This window comes from Triturus cristatus, chromosome 2_1 (genome assembly GCF_964204655.1).
Source record: "Triturus cristatus chromosome 2_1, aTriCri1.1, whole genome shotgun sequence".
Lineage (NCBI taxonomy): Eukaryota > Metazoa > Chordata > Amphibia > Caudata > Salamandridae > Triturus > Triturus cristatus.
This window is the reverse complement of record NC_140581.1, coordinates 1104187575-1104209528: the sequence shown is the minus strand read 5'-3', so window position 1 is coordinate 1104209528 and position 21954 is coordinate 1104187575. Positions and strand designations below refer to the sequence as shown.

The 21954-nt window shown below is 47.6% G+C and overlaps 1 protein-coding gene across 4 annotated transcripts in view; it reads left to right on the top strand.

The window, feature by feature from the left end:
* The window catches only part of LOC146866435 (poly [ADP-ribose] polymerase tankyrase-1), a 555840-nt gene that overhangs the window by 426452 nt on the left and 107434 nt on the right, over positions 1–21954 (top strand). For all 4 annotated transcript variants that reach the window (XM_085636500.1, XM_085636501.1, XM_085636499.1 and 1 more), the window contains 3 exons: positions 286–395; positions 2840–3028; positions 11346–11580. In XM_085636500.1, coding sequence (XP_085492626.1) covers positions 286–395; positions 2840–3028; positions 11346–11580 — 534 coding nt within the window. The remainder of the gene's footprint in view (positions 1–285; positions 396–2839; positions 3029–11345; positions 11581–21954) is intronic.

The following is a 21954-nucleotide window of genomic DNA, read 5'->3' as shown; positions in this document are numbered from 1 at the left end:
GAAAAGCAGTCACGAAGTCCGTTGGCATCACCTATCCCTGCGCAGGAGCAATGGGTAAGGTTTCTGGATTCACTCTGGTGCCTGGTGGTTCAAATGATGAGGAATCTGAAATTAGAGTATCCACCAACAAGAGCATTACTGAAAGTGAGTAACTTGTTTGTCTGTGCCCATCTTCCTGACATGTAAGGAGGAAGTGTTCTCTACTTTGAAAATGTTTCTATCTAGTTGCCAACACATTGGTGAATCCTCCTAAACACATAATTTACAATTTTCTCTTTCTTGTAGCTGGTTACAACAACCTGGAGGTTGCTGAGTATCTTTTAGAACATGGTGCTGATGTGAATGCTCAAGACAAAGGTGGGCTAATTCCGCTGCATAACGCTGCTTCCTATGGGGTAAGAAAAAAGATGAGCCACTGAAAAAAATTATTGTTTTATGAAATTCTTTAATGTTAGTTATGCTTCAATTAAACTATAAAATAATTTACAATAGAGATCTGGGTATTTGATTCCACTTTATAAAGACCTATTTTAACCGTGTGACCATTTTATATTACATTTTTTAAATGACAAGGCAATCTTTATACACTGAGAAAATGTGCACAATATCCTGAACACATTGTGTTACCCAAATGTTACTGACTTCATGTGCAACCCACCCCATTTATTCATTTGCTTTCATTTCCCCTTTGCTACTGTCTTTTCACACATTGTACTATTGTTTTCTTTTTTGTTTCTGTTACTTGTAAAGCGGTTTGCTGCATCTTGCTTATGTTTACACTGCATTATTTTTTTCATGTATAATTTTATCTAATAGCAAAAGATTATTAAGGCATAACATAAATGGCCTGCAGTTTGTTTGACACATTACGTTTGTTAGATTCTGTTTTTTGTCCCAAATTCCTGTGGTTAGCCACATTTAGCATCTATGCTGTAACATTTCACCACAACCTCAACTGACTCATGGGAAAAAATACTACTTAAGAATATAGGAGTACATTCGTGGAAATCTATTTAATCACCCTTAAAAGCATGTCATTAATTCCTACATGCCCCCTTATGGGTGATAAACGCTCTGATGGTTCAGTGTGTTCGCAGTATAATTTTGTACGGTCTTGTGGCTGTCATGCTTCAAATATTGAGCTTGGTGTGGCAGAAAGGATCCAAAAGTCTCCCTCCAGATTATCGCTTCCCCTCTGATTTCCAGTTAGCCTTGATCCGCTGAGTTCTATATACGGCTGGCATGAGGGTTGAGAATTTCTTTTTGGGAGTTTTTTATTAGGAACACTTACCAGGATCTCTTTGGCAATGTGTATGTCCCACAGCCAGGGACTGACTAGTCCCATATGGCCCAACAATTGAAAACTACCTTGTGGCAAGAAGTGGTCCCAGTTTATTCCTGGCAGAATCTATATATGCTCTGAACACTCCCCAACTTGCGTTTTTGTATTTGCAACAGTTACAAGGGAGACACGTAATGAAAAGCTCTTACTTTTCAATTCTGAAAAATGAAAACATGTGAAGTAGAAGATACTACCCTATCCGGAAGCGTGGATGTAGTTATCTGCTCTTTGTAAGAGGGAGGGTTGAGTGGAGCTTGACTAACAGAACTGTGTTCTTCCCACCCCGACAATATACACATTCTCATCATGTAGCTTTTTCTCTTGCAATCCTATCTTTAGCTTATGTTTTCCTAAAATATCGCTGTTTTCAGTGTAAGTCAGTAGCAGATGTTAATTTCCTTTTTTTAATAACTCAGATCTTTCGCTGGTCTCTTCTCACATGTCCACGTAGCTTTTGGTTCACTATTTCCACTACTATGCACTTGCTTCCCCCTTCCCACATTTTCTCATTCCCCTGGTGTTGAAGAATCTCCTTTTATGATCCGTCTCCCGTACTGGCATTTAAAAATCATAAAGTGGCATTTAAAAATAATAAAGTCCTGAGAAGGGTTGACTTCAAATAATGGACATGGTGAGAGTGACTGCACTCCAAATCATAGTGTCAAAGTCTCAACTATAAAACCTTTTGTATTACACTTTTCACCTGGTGAAATGAATAGCCACAAGGAATGACAGCCTCAATTGGAGATTCATTGTTAAAGCTGCCCAAGAAGTATAGTGTTCCTATCTCATTTATATTGACATTTATCATTACTTTGTTTGGCCATGACGTTTGAGTGCCAATTAGTTTGAATAAAATCATGTTCATCCGAGCGCTCAGAATATCTCTGTGGATATAATTGTGTATTATTGCAAATTTCTGTACATTAGAAGTTCTTTAGTGTGTTAGGAAAGAAAAAAAAATATATATACATATATCCCAGCTGCTAAAGTTGCGTTACTCGAGCCTCTTGTAATGAGGAGTGTCGAACGAGGTAGCAAACCTCAAAGTCCCACAATAAGCTGCCACAGTCTTCAAAGCATGTAATGTAAGAAGACACAAACAGAGCCAAGACTCTATTTTCAAATGCGTGTATTTATTCACACTCTGCAATAAAAAATAAACCGCGTTTCGGAGTTTCTTCACTCCTTTGTCACGGGTTAGGCAAATTATATATTTAAAGTGACAGGCAGTGCGTTGTAGTAAAAAATAAATGAAAGAAATACTTTGTGTAGTTTAGTTAAATTAAACTCTTGAAGAAGCAAATGCAATTCATAACAATACATTGTGCATGTGTCATACATAGGTGTATATATATATATATATATATATCAATCACTCGGGAGGTATATTTTTATTACTTTATTGAACAGCCGCGTTTCGGCCTCTCCGGCCTTTCTCAATGTTGATTTTTCATATATATATTCTACTTCAGTGATATTTTCATTATTTTTCAGCATGTCGACATAGCAGCTCTACTGATAAAATACAACACGTGCGTAAATGCTACAGATAAATGGGCATTCACTCCATTACATGAAGCTGCACAGAAAGGAAGGACGCAATTGTGTGCGCTGCTCTTAGCGCATGGAGCAGATCCTACTATGAAGAACCAAGAAGGCCAAACTCCCTTAGATCTTGCCACAGTAAGTACCATTGGCATAGAGAAAATAAAAAACTGTGTGCATGAAATTGGTGTGAGAAGTTGCGTATGTCACTGCCCAAGATTTATCTTTAATAATAAAACTTGGAGTAGGTTTTCCCTCTACTTTGCTAGTGTCTCTTTTGTTTATCTGACAAGAAAGGACAAAGTAACTTTCACAGCCTGAGTGAGTGGTAATGAGCTGATAGTAGATGAGTCTTCCTCATCTTATCCACTACACTGTCCTCAGAGTTCGTGATGTTAGTGTTGCTGTGTTGTGAACCTCTTTTTTTGCTCCTCTGTCCTTTTTTTTTTTCTTATCTTACCTCTTGTTCCAGGTTTATCCTTGTTTCTGTAACTTACACTGAGAATGCCTTACTCTACTCTCACTAAAGGTCCGCTAACCATTTTTCCTGCCAATTTGAGGTTTTCGCAGTATATTGCTTTCTTAAAATACTCTTACATATAAAATATTATCTGCTAGAGACTTGTAGCTGCAGATTCCTTACGTTAGAATTACCCACAGGCGTTAGACTGGATCCAGAGGTTTTTCGTGAGCACTGACCCTGGCGTGCAAGTAGGTGGCATCGTTCAGCTTCGCGTGGTTTTGTCCACACCGGAAGTGATACAATAGGTGCCACCTCAGCGCGCTGATGTCTGATCTTTTCTTTCCGTGCCAGTCAGCACAGATCTGGAGAGAGCCAATGCCCCACCCCGGAAAGCTTGGTGGTGGTCCAAGCCTCCAGTTCCCAAGTAAACCCTGGTGCAGTCCCCGAGTAAACCCTGGCGCAGTCCCTACCACCCCTCCGGATAGGGAACCCAAAAGGCTGGACACCTTGGGTAAGAAAATATTTTCTTCTACCAGTGTGGCATTGCGGTCTGTGAACACCACATGCCTTTTAGGCCGTTACTCCCACTCCCTTTGGGATTCAGTCGTGCAGGTGCTGGCTATGGTCCCGCAGGAGGCCCAGGCCATACTCTCCCAAGCTATGGCTGATGGGACAGACAAAGCTAAGTTCACAATCCGATGTGGGCTGGACACAACCGATATTCTAGGCAGAGCGGTTTCTTTGTCGGCCTTACGGTCCACGCCTGGCTGAGGATAACTAGATTTTCAGGGGATGTCCAAACTTCGCCTATGGACATGCCCTTTGATGGCATCAGTCTCCTCGGAGACGAGGCAGGCTCGGCACTGCAGCGCTTATAGGACAGCAGAGCTACGGCAAGGTCATGGGCCTTTCCATGGCCCCCAGTCAATCCCAGTCCACCTTTTGATCTGTTTGTGGCCACAGAAGGGGCTTCCAGCCGTGTCTCTAACCCACAAGGTACCCAGCCCCTGCAGTGTCTAGGACGCGGCACGCACAGACCTCGTTTGTCAGGCAGTCAGAGATCAGCCCAGTTCAAACCTCCTCCCTCTCCCCGGCATCCGCAGCCTCCAAGCCTCTTTAGTTTGCCCTCCGACCATCATGGGCAACCAGTGAATGGCAGAATACCCCAACATCTGCACCACTGGAGGTCAATAACAGACCGCTGGGTTCTCCAGATTGTCTTAACGGGCTACTCCCTTCTCTTCTTGACTACCCCTCTACCCATGCCAGCCACTTACCGCAGGCTGATGGAGTGGAGTCTGTCTTGGCTAAGTGAGCCATCGAGAGGGTGCCAGCATCAGAAGAAGGTCATGGTTGCTATTACAGCTACTTTCTGGTGCCCAAGAAGGACTGAGCAGAGGCCTTTGTCTTATCCTGGACCTACACCATCTCGATTTCTTCCTGAAAAATTCAAAATGCTCATGCAGATGCATACTTCCACATCGCCTTCCTGCCTGCCCATAGGTGTTACCTGCGGTTCACGGTAGTTCACAAGCACTTTCAGTTTACCATGCTCCTCTTTGGCCTAACCAGTGCCCCTTGGGTTTTCACCAAGTTGTAGGCAGTGGTTGCAGCTCATCTGCCGAGATCAGAGGTGCCAGTCTTCCCCTATCTCAACCACTGGCTGTTGAAGCCAGACTTGTCCCAGGCAGTCGTCTCCCATCTGCAGACTGTGGCAGACCTCCTGCACTCACTGGGGTTCACTACCAATGTGTCACAAAGTCACACCTGCCCTCTTCTCAGATGCTCCCTTTCATCAGAGCTGTTCTGGGGACAGTGCAGTTTCGGGCTTATCCTCCCGAATGGCGAGTCCAGGATATTCAGGCTATGATATCGATATTTCAGCCTCTATTGTGGGTTTCAATTAGACTGACTATAAGGCTGCTGGTCCTCATGGACTCCTGCATCCTGGTTGTGACACATGCCCACTGGCATATGTGGGCTCTGCGTTGGGACCTGAAGTTCCAATGGTTGCAGCATGGAGGGAATCTCTCCGACATGGTCCTGATCTCGGAGGACACAGCAAAACATCTGCAGTGGTGGCTAACAAACCGCATTTGGGTCAGTGGCAGAGCCCTCTTTCTTCCCCAACCAGATATGACATTTACTGACAGATATGTCACTCCTAGGCTGAGGCAGCTGTCTGTGGGAGAGGTGGAGATCAGAGGCATCTGGTTTCTTCAGTGGAATCCGGGCTCCACATCAACTTTTCAGAGCTCCGGGCAATCAGACTGGCTTTAAAAGCCTTTCTACTCTCCATCAAGGGAAGGCTAGTGCAGGCGTTCATGGAAAACACCACTGCTATGTGGTACGGAAACAAACACAATGGGGGTCGTCTCTGGACATGGCTGGAGAATCAGGGCATTTCCCTCGTGGATCAACACCTGGTGGGTTGTCCGAACACCATGGCGGACAAACTCAGCCAAAGATTCCTAGCAGATCACTAATGGCGGCTCCTTCCGGAGGTGATGCAAGGTCTCTTTCAAGAGTGTTAAGAGCCTTGGTTAGATCTGTTCCCCACAGCGGAGAACTCGCAAACTCCACAATTTTGCATGCTGGAGTTTCCGAGGCAACCCGCGCTCGGAGATGGTTTTCATCTCAAGTGGAGCTCCAGCCTCCTGTACGTCTTACCACCAATACCACTCCTGCCCAGAGTTCTCCAGAAGATCAGGAAAAACCGGGCCAAAGTCATCCTTGTGTCTCCAGACTGAGCCCTTAGAGTTTGGTATTCCAAGCTGTTGAGCATGGCCCTAGTGTGAGAAAGTGCCATCTTTCTTGCATGGTATGCCCCCACTTTTTGCTGAATTGCTGAATGTACTTTGACTGAGTGTTTCCTGGACTCCTGCCAATCAGGGGCCCAGGGCCTATGTTCCTTCCCTAAAAACCTCAAACCCTGGCCACATGTCAGCCCCTGGTAAATGGTACCCAGGGCCTTGTGACCAGGGAAGGCCTCTAAGGGCTGCAGCACTCATTGTGCCACCCTTAGAGGTCCTGTACCCTAACACACACACACTGCCCTTGCAGGCTGAGTATCTGGGTACAAGACAAAACAAAGAGTCGACATGGCACACATCCCTGTGTGCCATGCCCACCACCTACACTGCCATACATCAGCCACCCCTCTAGCTGGGTGCCCTATGCCAGTGGTGTGGGCACAGGAGCATGAGCCCTGTGCCCCTACAGTACCCAGGTCCATTCCTGGGCACTGTAAGTGCAGTGCTGCCATTTAAGAGTACATGGTGCTGAGAGCTCGTCAACACACAAACTCCCCAGCACCATAATGGCAACATTGAAGACTGAGAAGTTTGGTATCAAACTTCTCAGCACATTAAACCCGCACTGATGCCAGTGTGGGATTTAATGTACAAAGCACCACAGAGGGCATCTTAGAGATGCCCCCTGAAAACTAACCTACAATCCACGTCTGGTCTGGGAGGCTGCCACACAGCAGACATGTTGCTGGACCCCTGGGTAGGAGAGCCCCCGCTCTCCTGGGCCTGCAACAATGCACATCCTGGGCGATGTGCTAGGTCTCCTCCCCCAGGATGGACGGGGGAAGCTTCAAAGGCATGCCGCCTCTGTGAGCTTCCCCAGGCCACTTGCTGTAACCAGCATACTGGCCCCCACTGGTTCTAACCCCCACTCTGGCGGGAAGACTGGCCGGAAACCCCAAATAAGGACAGGGGATGTGCCAGCCTGCCAACCCCACCCTCAGGTGGGGGAGGCGAGGTGAAGCACATCTCCAGGCACTCACCATCTTGAAGATGGGAGGCCCTGCCCAATCAGGATTAGGCTACTGCCCCCTCCCACAGGAGAGTGGCAGGATAGGGGGTGTACCCACCCCAGGGCAGGGACCCATTGGTCCCTGCCCTTTAACCTACCTGTAACACCCCTAAATCTAGCATTTAGGGGCACCCTGAACCTTCCTTCCTTAGATTCCAGATTCTGAAAAACAAAGAAGAGCAAGAAGAAAGAAGACCTGGACTGCTTTGGCCCCAGCCCTACCGGCCTGTCGACCCTCGAACCTGCTCCTGCTGCATCCCGGCACCTCTTGTGGCCAGCAACCTCACAAACCCCGGAGGACCTGGATACTTTTTGACTCTGAGCACCTGGGACTCCCATGAGCAGTGGCTCTGCTCAGAACCAGCTTCTAACCCCTGGCATCAGCCCGGAATCGCGAACCCTGCACACTCTGCACCCAACAAGCCTGGCCTGTGCCGGAGTGAACAAAGACCCCAAGGACGTTTCCCCGGCGACTGTGACCCCGAATCCGGCACCCAAGGACTCAACGCGACTCTCCTGACGACGTCTGCAGCCTCAGAACCAGGTACCCCCCCAACTGCGATCAACAGAGGGTAAGATTTCCCAACACCAAAAGGCACCCTGCGGCCCCCTGTGCCTAACTCCTGGGATATAGTTTATCTGGGAAGATGTTGAGGTACGGGATTTAGATGACACAGCCTGGAGCTCACTGACTTGCCCTTGGAACAATTCAAGGAGAGCAGAACTGCAAGTGCGTTCGATGGGCCTTTTGGCTCACAAAAGCACTAGCAAGTTTGCCCTCTCAGTGGCATGGGTAACTTTTTCTATTTCACCAGTGCCAGACTCCTCCAGCTGAACAGGCCATTCAGCCTTTTCATAGCAGAGACAGCGGTTTCCAGAGACGAGAACATTAGGGACGTAATGCAGCTCTGTCCCCTAAACTCCAACCCTCCACCATTCGGCCCCCCTAGCAACTACAGGCACAGCCGCAAATCCACTCCCATTCCTTTTAACCATGCTGCACCTTTCACCAGTTTCAGGGCAGATCACAGAGGACCATCTGCCTGTCTTACAGCAGGAAGTTCAGAACCCTTTGGCCAAAAGGGCCATAGAGAAAGTTCCAGCTGCGGAAGAAGAAACTGTGTGTTACTCGTGCTACTTCTTGGTGCTGAAGGACAGAGTCCTTCATCCTATTGTACTTCTTAACCCACTCAACGCCTTCCTACATAAGAACATATTCAGTATGCGCACACTTGTCCAGACCCTAGCTACCCTTGAGACTGCATGGTAGCGTTGAACCTGTAGGACCCATATTTTCATGTTCCTGCCCTGCAGGCCATAGGCGCTACTTGCAGTTCACAGTGGGCCAGGAGCACTTTCAGTTAGGAGTGCTCCCCTTGGACCTCATCAGTGCCCCTCGGATGTCCCCAAAATTAGATAGCGCTATTTTCAGCACACCTTCAGAGGTCAGTGATACCAGTCTTTCCCTACCTCGACAACTGGCTGAAGGCGGGCTTGCCCCAGGCAGTCGTCAACCACCTCCAGACAATGGCAACCTGATAACACTGTAGGGGTTCAATGTCAACCTATCAAAGTCTCACCTGACTCCTTTGCAGACACATCCCATTCATTGTATCTTTTCTGGATATGAAATGATTTCATACATTTCCTCTGGAGGGGAGAGTCGAGAACATTCAGGCTATGATCCTGATGTTCGATTCTCGGTCCTGCATCTCAGTACGGATGACACTGAGGTTCTTAGGGATTTTGGCCTCCTGCATCCTGCTGTCCAAACACACCCGGGGGGCAAATGTGGGCTCTGCAGTGGGACCTCAAATCCCCATGGGTAAAATCTCAGTCGAATCTGCCAGATTGTTTCCAGATTTTGGAGGAGGCTGCAAAATATTTGCAGTGGTGGCTACTGGTCTGGGATTGGGTCAGTGGCACGCCCCTCTCCATGTTGCACCCAGAGCTTTCACTAGACACCAACGCATCACTGCTGTGTTCAGGAGGCCATCTGAGAGTGGTGATTAGAGGTCTCGGGCGAAGGCTTGACGCCGCATCAGTATATTGGAGTGGAGGATGATTTGCTTGTCATTGAAGGCCTACTGGCCTGCCATCAAAGGTAAGTTGGTGCAGGTGCAGCCCCTAACAAAACTTGTTTCAAAGCTGCTACCACTGCATTAGCAAGCATAAGGGGAATGCCTGTTGTTAACATCTGTCAGGTGGCTTTGTGGGCATCGGTGCAGATGTTCACGAAGCACTATTGCTTCGACTGGTCCATCAAGAGGGGCATTTTGCCAACTTGATCCGGCACAACTTTTTTAATATGAGCCAATTTCACAGACCCACCACTTTGGGAGCTACTGCTATGGTATTTGTTCACAAGGTGAACATCCTGCGGTTAGATGTAGCCATCAGAACAACAAGTTACTTACCTTCAGTAGTGATGTTTCTGGTGGATACTCAATCGAACCGCAGATTCCTTATTGACCCTCCCATCTCCCCGTTTTGTGAAGTGGACTCTTTCACACATAAAGAGGTTCTACACTAAGATATCTGCATAGGATCTGGACAAGTGTGGGTATCCTGCTGATGGACTGTGCATCTGAGGGTGCGGGTAGCCTAGAAAGCAACTGCGTCCGCATGCATGGGTGGAAATTATATTCACCTCTGCTCATTACTTCTGGGGTGGACGACATCTGTGCAGAGCCTCACGACGCCACCTACCAAGGTGCAGGAGTACTACTTTAATGTTTCCGGATCCAGTCTGACGCCTGGGGAATATTCATAAGGTGAGGATACTACGGTTAGATAGAGTATCCACCAAAAAGATCATTACTGAAGCTAAGTTACTTGTTCTTTGCATCCTTTGGACCTCTGCTAGCATTCAGGGTATAGGGTCTCTAATGTGAGGGATAAAACAATAGGTTTAGTTAGAATTTGTAATCAGTTTTCTTTCTGGCACACAAGTGCCAACTACAAAGCGTAGAATAATCAACACAGGCAATGGTGAAGCTAAACATGAAAACTCTGCAAACTTCACCAGTTAAAAATAAATCTTTGTATACTTGATTGTAAAGCTCTGCAACAAGATTTCATCAGTAATTTAGTATACAGATTGAAAAAGATCAGCAGAAGTACATAGCCTAATAATGCTTTAGTCCAAAAATATATTGTGGTGGTTTATTGCCTGTTTGTTTCACCAAGATTGCACTCCTAAACGAAAAGTATTAGCTACCTGATGTATAAAGACCTATGTCTGAGGTTCCTGGACAGGTTAGTTGGCTGTTAAAGTACTATACATTTACTTGAGGAAAGGAATTGCATTAAGCGATAACTTATTTACTGATTTATTAAACAGCTAAAAATATAGAATACTGTTTATTAGCATCCTGTTCTCTTTGAAAACATTGTGTGAAATTGTTTTTAATTGCGTCCTTTACCAGAGCAGAAAACTGAAGCAAAAGAACAAACCGAAGTAGATTAGGACATACTTATCCAGAAATCAATTTGTTTCTTAATTATTGCTTAACTTTAAAGGGCACAGAGTACAACCAAAATTAGTAGAATTTGATTTGGGACAATCTGTTACAGGGGTACCTTTTTTTTTGGAGAGTGCTTACAGTTTTAACACCAATCCCTCTTTCCAAATGATATCTAAACCAAGTGTGCACGATTAGTGAACATTTAATTAGCTCTCATAATTTCTCTTTCCGACTTCACGTTTGCGGACATGAGTCTTTTCATTTAGGTTCCTTTTCTAAGCTCCAAGCATCCAACATTGGACTCTATATCTTTATGAATTTTGTTTTTTATCTTTTGCTCAATGTCATAGATTTTGGGCACCTTTAAAATGACCCCTTTATCATAGATGGTAGCAAATAGAAAATATATTTTAGATGCCCTTTTAATGGAATTTTAAATGAATTCTCTCTTGCAATCAATGATTTTATGACTAAAATACACACACGGTGATAAAAAAATAACCACAACCATGTTATAGTATCATCTTTTGTATAAAGCATGTTCTTCCATTGGTTATTATGAAGAACCTAGACTTTTGAAGACAGAAACCCTACCGAAAGTATCCCTATATACCTGTGACATCAAATCCTAAATTAATTTTGCATCAACAAGTATTACATTTAAAAAAAAAAAGAATTCTCTGATTGTGTTCTTGTTCTTTAGGCAGATGATATCAGAGCTTTGCTGATAGATGCCATGCCACCAGATGCGTTGCCCACCTGTTTGAAACCTCAGGCTACAGTAGTCAGTGCCTCGTTAATATCTCCGGTATCAACACCTTCCTGTTTGTCTGCTGCCAGCAGTATAGATAACCTAACTGGTCCCCTTGCTGAACTAGCCGTGGGTGGTGCATCAAATGCTGGCGATGGAGCAGCTGGAACAGAAAGAAAAGAAGAAGGTAAGATCTATGTTATGTTTGGATGCATTTGAAGAGTGGAAACAAAGCTACTTGAAAAAGAACAGGCTGCAAGGATTTAAAGAATCATAAGCCTACTGGATGAACTGTACAAGTTAACTGAATGTTAAAAATATATAAATAACAATGACACACTACCACTTTGCCTAGTATTGTTTATCAAAATAAATGCTGACACAATTGCTTGAATGTATTGAAACTTTAATGATGGATATCTCTTCAGATTGCTCACCTTGAGGATATCTTTCAGGCTAAAGACCGTATCTGAAAACCTTTTCCCTAATAGTAGCTCTCCAGTGTTCCACCTTGACCTATCCTGGCGTTGATCCCGGCGGCGACACTTCCGACACCGACTGTGTCCCCGGTCAATGTCGACCTCATCCTCGTCCAATGCCGGAAGGGTCTTTTGTCCCTGTGTTGATTTTGTACTGGAAAGTGGTGAAGAGGTCTGGGAGGGGCCGATGAACCCTTTAACAGACCAGCTTGAAGACTCCATGGACTAGTGGATGGTCCTGGGCCATTGGGTTGGGCACTTCCCCTGACACTGGCTTGCTTTCTCCCCCTACCTTGGCTACAGAGGAGGGGGCATCCTACGTAATGGTGTTGAGAAGGGCAGCCAAGGTCCTGGTCCTCGCGCTCCCTTTGTGGCAGACAGAACTAACCTCCTGACAGAGTTGCTTCAGCCTGCGACTTCTACCTCCGAACTTCTATTGCCTTTTAATGAAGCCCTCACTGATGTCTCCTGGGCACGTCCAGGTCCAGAACAGGGGCTCCTGTGGACAAGACAATCGCCTGCTGCCATCGCCCCGCTCCAGGTGACCCAGCATTCCTTACACAGCATCTTCCCCTGAGAGCTTGGTTATCCAAGCCTCATCCTCCAAAGTTGCGTTCCCTTCTGCTCCCCCAATAGGTAATCCATGAAGCTGGACCATGTTGGGGAGAGGATGTTTTCTTACTCCAGCTTGACATTGCGGTCGAAGAATACCGCTTGCCTCTTGAACCGATGCTCCCATACCAATACTCCCATACCATCTGGTAGGCTCTGCCTCATTGCCCAGAGGAGGCCTGGGCCGCTCTCTCCCAGGCAATTGCTTATGTGCGAGATGCCGCGAAATTCACCATTCATGTGGACTGGACACCACCGGCTCACTGGGCAGGACTGTTGCCTCGTCTGTAGCATAACAATGCTGCACCTGGTTGGGGACTTCTGGCTTTTCAGGGGATGTCCAATCAACTCGGATAGACACGCCCTTTGATGGCCCTCGCCTTTTTGACGAGAAGACAGATTCAGCGCTTGAGCCCTTCGGGTTATGGCCAGATCCTTGGGCTTCACGGCTCCAACCCGTCCCCCTCAGTCTGCCTTTCGTCCCTTTCGTGGCCACGGCCACTGTCCAGCCCAGCCACCTAATCATGCAAGCTGTCCAGCCTCTGCATTGCCGCAAACATGGGACACAGCGTCCTCGCGGGTCAGGGAGCCAGAGGTCAGGCCAGTCCACCCTTTCCCCTCTCTGCCACTGCCTCCAAACCTTCCTAGTCTGACGTTTGAGGCCCATAATCTGCCAGTCCGAGGAGGGATTCACCATCCCCTCCTCCGCTGGTAGTCCATCAATTCAGATTGGTTCTGCAGATAGTCCGAAGGGGCTTCTCCCTCCCCTTTGAAACTACACCTTCCTCCATGCCACCCTCCTACGACCGTATGTCGGAGGATCATTTGGCGTTTCTCCACGAAGAAGTTACGGCTCTGTTGGCCAACGAGGCCTTAGAGAGGGTCCCTGTGTCAGAAGTAGGACGTGGTTGTTATTCCTGCTCCTTTCTGTGCCCAAAAAGGACAAAGGCCTGCGTCCTGTCCTAGACCTTCGGACTAACAACTTCTTCTTTCGGAAGGAGAAGTTCAAAATGCTCACTTTGTCCCAGGTCCTTTCTGCCCTAGAACCAAGAGACTGGATGGTAACGTTGGAATTGCAGGATGCTTTTCCATATCCCCGTCCTGCCTGCCCTGCCCACAGACGTTACTTACAGTTCACCGTGCTCCCCTTTGGCCTTACCAGTGCCCCTCAGGTGTTCACGAAAGTGATGGCGATGGTCGTAGCTCATCTGCGCAGATCAGGGGTACCAGTCGTCCCCTATCTTGATGACTGGCTGTTGAAGGCGGGCTCGCCCCAGGCTGTCGTCTCCCAACTTCAGACTACGGCGGACCTCCTGCACACGTTAGGGTTCACTATCAACATGTTGAAGTCACACCTGACTCCTTCTCAGACTCTCCCTTTCATTGGAGAGATTGTGGACACGGTGAAGTTTTGGGCCTATCCTCCCGAGCAGCGAGCCCGGTATATTTGGGCTATGATACAGATGGTTTCAGCACTTATCCTGGATTTCGTTGAGAATGACTGAGGCTGCTGGGCCTGATGGCCTCCTGCTGGTGGGTCATGCCAGGTGACATATGTGGGCTCTGCAGTGGGACCTGAAGTTCCAGTGGGTGCAGCATCAAGGGAATCTTTCCGACTTCGTTCAGATCTTAGGGGGAACTGCACAGCAACTGCAGTGGTGGCTATCAAACCAAAATTGGGTCAGAGACAGATCCCTCTCCCTTCCCCACCAAAATCTGACAGTGGTCACAGATGAGTCACTCCTGGGATGGGGCGGCCAGCTGGGTAAGGCGAAGATAAGAGGCGTCTGGTCTCCGGCAGTGTCCGGTCTCCATATCAACCGTTTGAAGTTTCGGGTGATCAGACTAGCACTGAAGGCATTCCTTCTCTCTCTCAAATGGAAAGTAGAGCATGTGTTCACTGACAACACCACTGCCATGTGGTACTACAACAAACAGGGCGGAGTGGGGTCATGGACCCTTTGTCAGGAGACTCTCCGCCTCTAGACATATCATGAACATCAGGGCATATCCCTCTTCTCTGAACGCCAGATTGGACAACCTCAGCCGTCGGTGCCTGGTTGATCTCGCATGGCGTCTGCATCCGGCGGTGACTCAAGGTCTCTTTCAGCGATGTGGAGAGCCTTGGTTAGATCTGTTCACCTCCAAAGAGAATGCTCAATGTCAACAGTTTTGTGTGTTGGAGTTTCCAAGGCGGCGCTCACTCAGCAACTCTTTTTGTCGCGAATGCAGCTTTCGCCTCCTCTACGCCTCTCCGCCTATACCACTTCTGCGCAGAGTGCTCGAGAAGATCAAGCACAACCGGGCTCAAGTCATTTTTGTGACTCCAGATTGGGCACGAATAGTCTGGTATTCCGGCCTTCTGAGCATGGCCATTGATCCTCCGATCAGACTGCCCCTTCAGGAAGGTCTTCCGTCACAGCAGCAGGTGACGGTTCTAAACCCGAACCTGTCCAGTCTCCACCTCCTTGCGTGGAGATTTAGCAGTGGCCTTTGACAACTTTTGACCTTTCACCCAAAGTATGTGATGTCATTTTGGCAACCATGTGTCCCTTCCCGAAAACGGTATAAGCCTGTAGATGTAACAAATTTGTGGAATGGTGCACAGCAAAGGCTGTTGATCTTCTTTCTGCCCCTCTTTTGGAGGTTCTATTGTAGATACTGTAAGAAAGTGCCCTCTTTTTGCATGGTTGCCCCCACTTTTTGCTAAACTGCCAAACAGGTACCCATGGCCTAGGTTCTTCCCTAAAACTGCATTGAAAACAAAACCCAATCGCCCTCTCTGGCCACAGGTCAGCCCCTTATAAATGGTAGCACAGGTACCAAGGGCACTGTGGCCAGGGAAGACCTCTAAGGGCTGCAGGACCTATTGTGCGACCCTTAGAGGCCCTGCACCTTTACACACACTGCCTTTGCAGGCTGCATGTTTATGTGCAGAACAAAGTGAAGAGTCGACATGGCACACATCCCTGAGTGCCATGCCTACAACCCACTGCCCTGGCATAGATCAGCCACACCTCTAGCTGGGTGCACTATACCAGTGGTGAGGGTACAGGTGCACGAGCCCTGTACCCCTACAGTGTCTAAACAAATTCTTTGACATTGTAAGTAGAGTAATGCCAATAAGAGTATATGGTGCTGGGAGTTTGTCATTGCGAACTCCACAGTACCATAATGGCTTTACTGAAAACTGGGAAGCTTGGTATCAAACTTGTCAGCATATTAAACCCACACTGATGTCAGTGTGGGATTTAATGAAAAATGCACACAGGGGCATCTTAGAGATGCCCCCTGAAAAATGACCTAACACTAGTGTCCAGGCTGAGTGGCTGCTCACCAGCTGCCACCACCAGACATGTTTCTGGACCCCTGGTTCGGGAGCCTCTGCTCTCGGCGGTCTGAAACAATGCACATCCTGGGACGAGGTGCCAAGCCTCCTAGCCCAGGATTGTCAGGGTCCACAAAGGGGAAGGTTCAAAGGCTTGCCTCCTTTGTGAGCTACCCCAGGCCTTTTGCTGCTTTCAGCAACTGACCCCCACTTTGGGCGGGAGAATCTGCGGAAAAACCAAGTGAGGAAGGGAGGTGTGCCCACCTTTGTCAACCTCACCCCTCAGGTGGGGGAGGCGAGGTGAAGCACAACTCTGTCCCTGCAATCTTGCAGATGGGGGGACCCAGCCAACCAGAGTGAGGCATATGCCCCCCTCCCAGTGGAGGGTGGCATAATAGGGGGTGTACCCACCCCAAGAAAGGGACCCATTGATCCCAACCTTTACTTACCTGTAATGCCCCTAAATCTAGTATTTAGGGGCACCCCTGAACCTTGCATCCTCAGACAAGAACCGACTAAGAAGTAAAGAAGGCCCAAAGAAGCCGTGCCAAACCTAAGACGAGGACTCCCACTGACTTGGCCCCAGCCCTACCGGCCTGTCCCCACCTCGAACCTGCAGAAGTGAAATCCTGGTGTGTCCTGCAGCCAGCAACCTCAAGAACCCCGAGGACCTGCCCTGCCTTCCACAGAAAAGACTCTGTCTCCTATGAGCACCAGATTTGCTCACCCACAGACTCTTGCTCCGGCCAAATCCGCAAGTCTGCACCCGACGCCCCGGCCCCAGTTTGAGCGGCCCAAAACCACGAGGAGGTCTCCCCAGCATTCCTGACCTGGGAACTGGTGATCTCTATCCTGCCTCGACCCTCTCCACGATGCCTGCAGTCTCTTTCTGGAGGATCCCCCCCCCCGACCAGAGCTGGTAAGAAAACCTGACACCTAAAGACACCTTGCACCTGAAGTCCCACGGCCTTGGGTGGCCCAACGGAGAGTGTTAGAGCATCCCAACTTACCTCTCCACCCAGTGGTCATCTCCAGAAGATCTTCGTCCCTGAGCCTGCAGTCTTTGTCAAAATCGGAGAATCTCCATTAAAACCAACAGGGCACCCAACGCCAGAACAGCACCCTGCACTCAGCTGCCGCTGCGGGTGTACTTTGAGTGCTAACTCGGATCCCCCTTTGCCCTCAGCCTAACACCAGGAGCTTTGCTCACACAACCCTGTGGCCTGCTCGTGAGCAGGCACCAACCGGAAGCCCCCTATCCTCCATTGGATAACATTGGGCCTCAGCATTCTGCACCTGGCCACCCTAGTGCTGCTGAGGGTGCTTTGAAAGTTCATCCTTGGCCCTGGGGAAACCCTTGTTCTAACCCCAGAAATGCAACCCCAAAGACCGAGTACTTACCTGTTAACCGATAACTTCATTTCTCTCCTTAGGAATACATGAACTGTTTTTCCCTGAAAAATGTTTGAAGTGTGGAGTTGATTTGTATGAAAACCTGAAAAACGACAACTGTGCAAAACCCATTTTACTTACCTTTTCTCTTGGAAATGTCCCAGTGTGATATCTAGGCATATCACACTGAGTAGAAAAAGTAACTTAAAAAGTAATCTGACAAGTAACTGAAGAGTAATCTGCAAAGTAATTTCGACATTTTGATTTACCTGTATTTCAATCAACTGCATTTGAACCGGCATTCAATTGTAAAACACTGCATACAATTTTGCAAAGCATCTATTTCACTTATCTGTCCTAGGCTTGGCTTGGTTCTAGATTAATATTTGTATACAAACAAAATTGGTCTGAGTTCAGTCTTTGGGTGTGTGACATCACTTGCTGATTGAGTGTGTACAACAAATGCTAAACACTGCCCTCTGATAAAGCCTTGCTGCTCGCCCACACTACCACAAATAGAGAGTAAGGTGCTATCTACTTTTACCTCTGCCTACCTTTGGGGTTCCATAAGACTTTGTGCACACTATACCTCACTTTGGAATAGTATATACAGAGCCAGCTTCCTACACACTTCAGTCAAAGTTGCATCAAGTACCAGGCAAAAAGCGGGTGGACTACTGCAACAAAAGCCCAATTTCCTAAAATGGGGCCAGGCTTGACCCGCTGGGTGCGACCTGTCATCAAGTAGCAAACCCAGCAAAGTGCCGGATCTTGGATGCCGGCTTTGTGCAGTCGTTGGATAATGATGGGGTGGGAGTTGGTGTCGAAGGCTGTGGAATGGTCCAGTTGGATGAGGGCTGCAGTGTCACCTCTGCCCATGATCATCTGGATGTCATTGGTGGCAGCAATGTGGGTGGTCTCTACTGTGGTTGGGCCTGAATCTGGACTGAGTGGTGTAGAGGAGGTGGGTGACTAGGTATTTATCATCTTTTCCATGACTTTTGCCAATTATGGTTTCAAGGATATAGGTCGGTAGTTGATTAGCATTTTCGGGTCTGCTGAGGGTTTCTTGAGGTGGGGGCAGTACTCTGGTGTGTTTCCAGGTGTCCGGGTAGGTAGCTGTGATGATTTATGTTCAGGATCGGTGTGAGAGTTGCACTTATAAGGTGCAGTCCTTTGATGACATGGTGAGGGCAGGGATCCGAGGATGCTATGGAGTGTATTATACTGAAATTTTGTTGTAGTTTGTTGCAGTTTCTTACATGATGATGGTGGTCAGGTTGGTCCTCGTGATGTTGGTAGAGATAAGCAAGGGGACTGAGAGGCCGGTAGGGTCCTGTTGGGGTTTAAAGTTTTTTAGATGTTGGAGATCTTTTTGCTGGTGAATATGGACAGCTGGGTGCAGATGTCTTGAGAGTTGGCTACACTGGTGAAGCTTGCTGATGCAGAGGTGAAGTTTCACTATGTCAAAGATTTCCATGGTGCTGCTTTTGATGTTGTCGGTGAGCATGGAGCATTTGGTGGCTCTGATTTGCTGTTGGTACTGTCTGAGGGCAGATTTGTAGATTCTCATGTTGGTGTTGTTCTAACTTTTTCTCCATTGGCTTTCAAGTTGCTTGCAGTGACGTTCGGTGAGCCTGAGCTCTTCCATGTACCAGCTTGCGTGCAGTCTGGTTCTTGTGGCTTTGTTGGCTTTTAGAGAAGGCAGGATATCTGTTTATGTGGTGATCCAGGCAATGAAGTTGGAGATGGATTTGGGGAGGTTGCTGTTGTGTTGAGGCCGGTGGTGTAGGAGTTCAGAAGACCAGGATGCCTCGGAGAACTTGATCCAGTCCCGTTGTGAAGATTTGTTTATGGTGTTTCTGAGGTGGTGTGGGGTGGGTATGCTGAAGTTGATGAAGGTATGGTCAGACCAGGTGATAGTTGTTGGCTTGTCTACCATGATGTTACTGAAGCTGGTGAAGATGGGTTCCAGTAGGTGTCTGGCAGCGTGTTTGGCGGACATCCACTCATTGGTGTGTCTGAAGTTGGACAGGTCCTTGAGGCGGTTGTTTGTGTTGGGATTGGTGAGATCCTCATGGTAGGTTGCCATGGAGGAGCTGGAGCCTAGGATTGGGGGGGCGACAAAATCTACAATGGTGCTGCCGATGTTGGTGCGCTCTCCGGGAGAACGGTAGACAAAGGTTTCGCTCAGTATGCAGTTAGCAGTGATGAGTTTGAAGGGCAAGTGTTCCATGTTGCTGGTGGTGATTTCTGAGGTTGTCGGGGCTCACCTGTAATCCCATCTGGAGACTTACCACTGCATTTACTGCAGGTGCACTAGAGGCATTCTTTTTGTTGGGACAGCTAAGGTTCCCAGTTCTGTGTCCAAGAGCTTTACAGTCCTAACACCACGGCTTTTTGAGATCCCAGTTCTTACTCTGGTTCCCACCCATGGACTGTGTAGAGTTTCAGGGCCCACCCTCCTGAGTATGGTTTTGGGGGCCTTTTGACAACTTAGTTTTTCTTTGTTTTGCTCACCATCTTTTCCTTGGGGGGGTGGGGGGGGGCAGGGAGGGTGGTGGCTTAATAACCCCTTTCTTTTGGTCACCCCCTCCAGTGGTAGATTTATTCATCCTAGTTTTGACCCAGTGGTCCGCCTCCTTCCTCAACTCTTGAGGAGAAAGTGGACCAGGTACTGATGTAACTTCTCTTGATAGATACTCTTTCCCTACTAAATCGTAAAGTCCATCTACAAGTGACTTCGTGTTTTTACTGAAAAGTCTACAAAATCTTCCCAGGTCTGACAGGGGTTTTCGAGTCTCCCTATACCTGATCCTTTATTCCTGATGAGTCCAAAGCCCTCAATCATGGTGTCTTTCATGAGGTCATAAGACTCAGCATATGCCTCATTCAGTGGCTGGTGCCTATCCCTACACGTTCCTCAGAACAGTTCACAAGGAAGAGAGCCCCAATACTTATTGTTCAGCTGTCTCATTTTACAGGCCCTCTCAAAGGCTGTAAACCATTTGATGTTATCATCACACTCTGAATATTTTGGGACAATCCCTTTGGGGATTTTAGGGTCAAAACCTTCTTTCCTATTTATAGTTTTGCTGCCACCAGAGGTAGGGCCGAGGCCTATCTCAATGCTTTCCTTTTCTAGAGCAAGGACTTCAGCCTCCAATGCTATCCTCCTGGCTAGTTTCTGAAGATCTGCATCCTCAGTGTCTACCTCTTCTGGGACACTTCTAGGAGTGCCCAGTGGTATTGCTTTCTGAAGGGGTAAGGGAGGAGTCCGTTTCAACATCATCCACCTTTTGGGTTTCTTCATCTTCCCCAGTGGGGAAACTTTTATTTGGCAAGGCCTTGTCATTTTCTGTCAGCAACTGCTGCAGATGAGCTTTTGTGGGTTTAGGTCCTATGGCAATTCTCCATGCCTTACAGAGCTCCTTAAGTTGGGGTACTGTAAGATGCTCATAGGGTGCCAGGTTGAGTGCCTGGTAGGGCCCTTCTTCAGACATAGTTTTAAAGCAGTGGGGAACTTTTTAAGTACTTACAAAAGCATTGCTAAAGGCCTAACTCACTTTACTACTTTTTAAATCCTAAATAGTTTTGCAAAGGAACTTAACCAAGGCCCTACAGATATTTTAAAACAATTTAGAGAAAATCGAAAAAAACCTTTGTCTAGGAACAGTTTTGGATTCCTCTGTGGAATCACTTTTCAACCAAGTGGTACAGCAAATGTCTTGTATCGCAGCACTTTCACAGAAAGGGGAGAAGAAGCAGCTGACCTGGTACCAGCCCCACCAGCCTGTCTGCATCCCTCATCGAAAACTGCACAAAAGTCGACTCGCCCTGCAGCTGCTGACTCTAGATAACCTGGGAGGACTGCCTGCCTTAAAAAAAGGCTCAAGACCTCCTGTGAACAGCAAACCTGTTCTGAAGAAACTCAAAAGAGAATTCTTTGAGGCCTCCGAAACCGCCAAAACCCGACACCCGAAGTCACCACTGCACCCGTCGCCTCCGGCCCGAGTTGAAGTGGGTTCACCCCTCCTGGACTCCCCGAAATGACCTGCAGCCTCTGCATGCAGGCCCTCTCAGTCAATGAACTCCTTTCTTTTGGTAAGTCCCCCGAAAGTGAACAGACTTGCAAAAGATAATTCCATAAAAACTCTAAGAAGGAGAAACCTTCCTCTGGGAAACTGTCCTCCTCTAGAGACATTCCTTCCTTGACTTTGGCCTTTTCATCATCTGAGCTGAATCTGACTTTTAACATATGAAGCTGGAATACCCAAGATTCTTCAACAGGCCATGCTGAATAGGATCAGGATGGCTCCGATACCCTCTGGGCCACTATCCAAAAATGAGTCTGTTTCTTCAGGTTTAGCGATTCTGGAAACTCTGACCCAGTCACCTGTCAATGTTGTAACTTCACGGCTTCAGCCTTGGTGCTGCGTCCGACAAGTATGCGCTCTCCATGGCCTACTACGCCAACACTGACGCTGTCCTTAGAGCTACTTTGATGACTGTCTAAACTCTCATAGTCAATAGAAATGATCCATGCTGAAAACTACAATGTTTGTGCCTTTATTGATGATGATCCTTTGGAGCAACACCTCCTTAGAGCTTGGAAATTTACCCAGATGGAGTAATTCTTTGGGTCCCACTCCCTCATGTTAGACCACAAATATGGCCTTGCAGAGAATGATGATGATACAGAGGCATATTATTGTCTTCCTTCTTGCAGCACACATGATGACCCCTACCA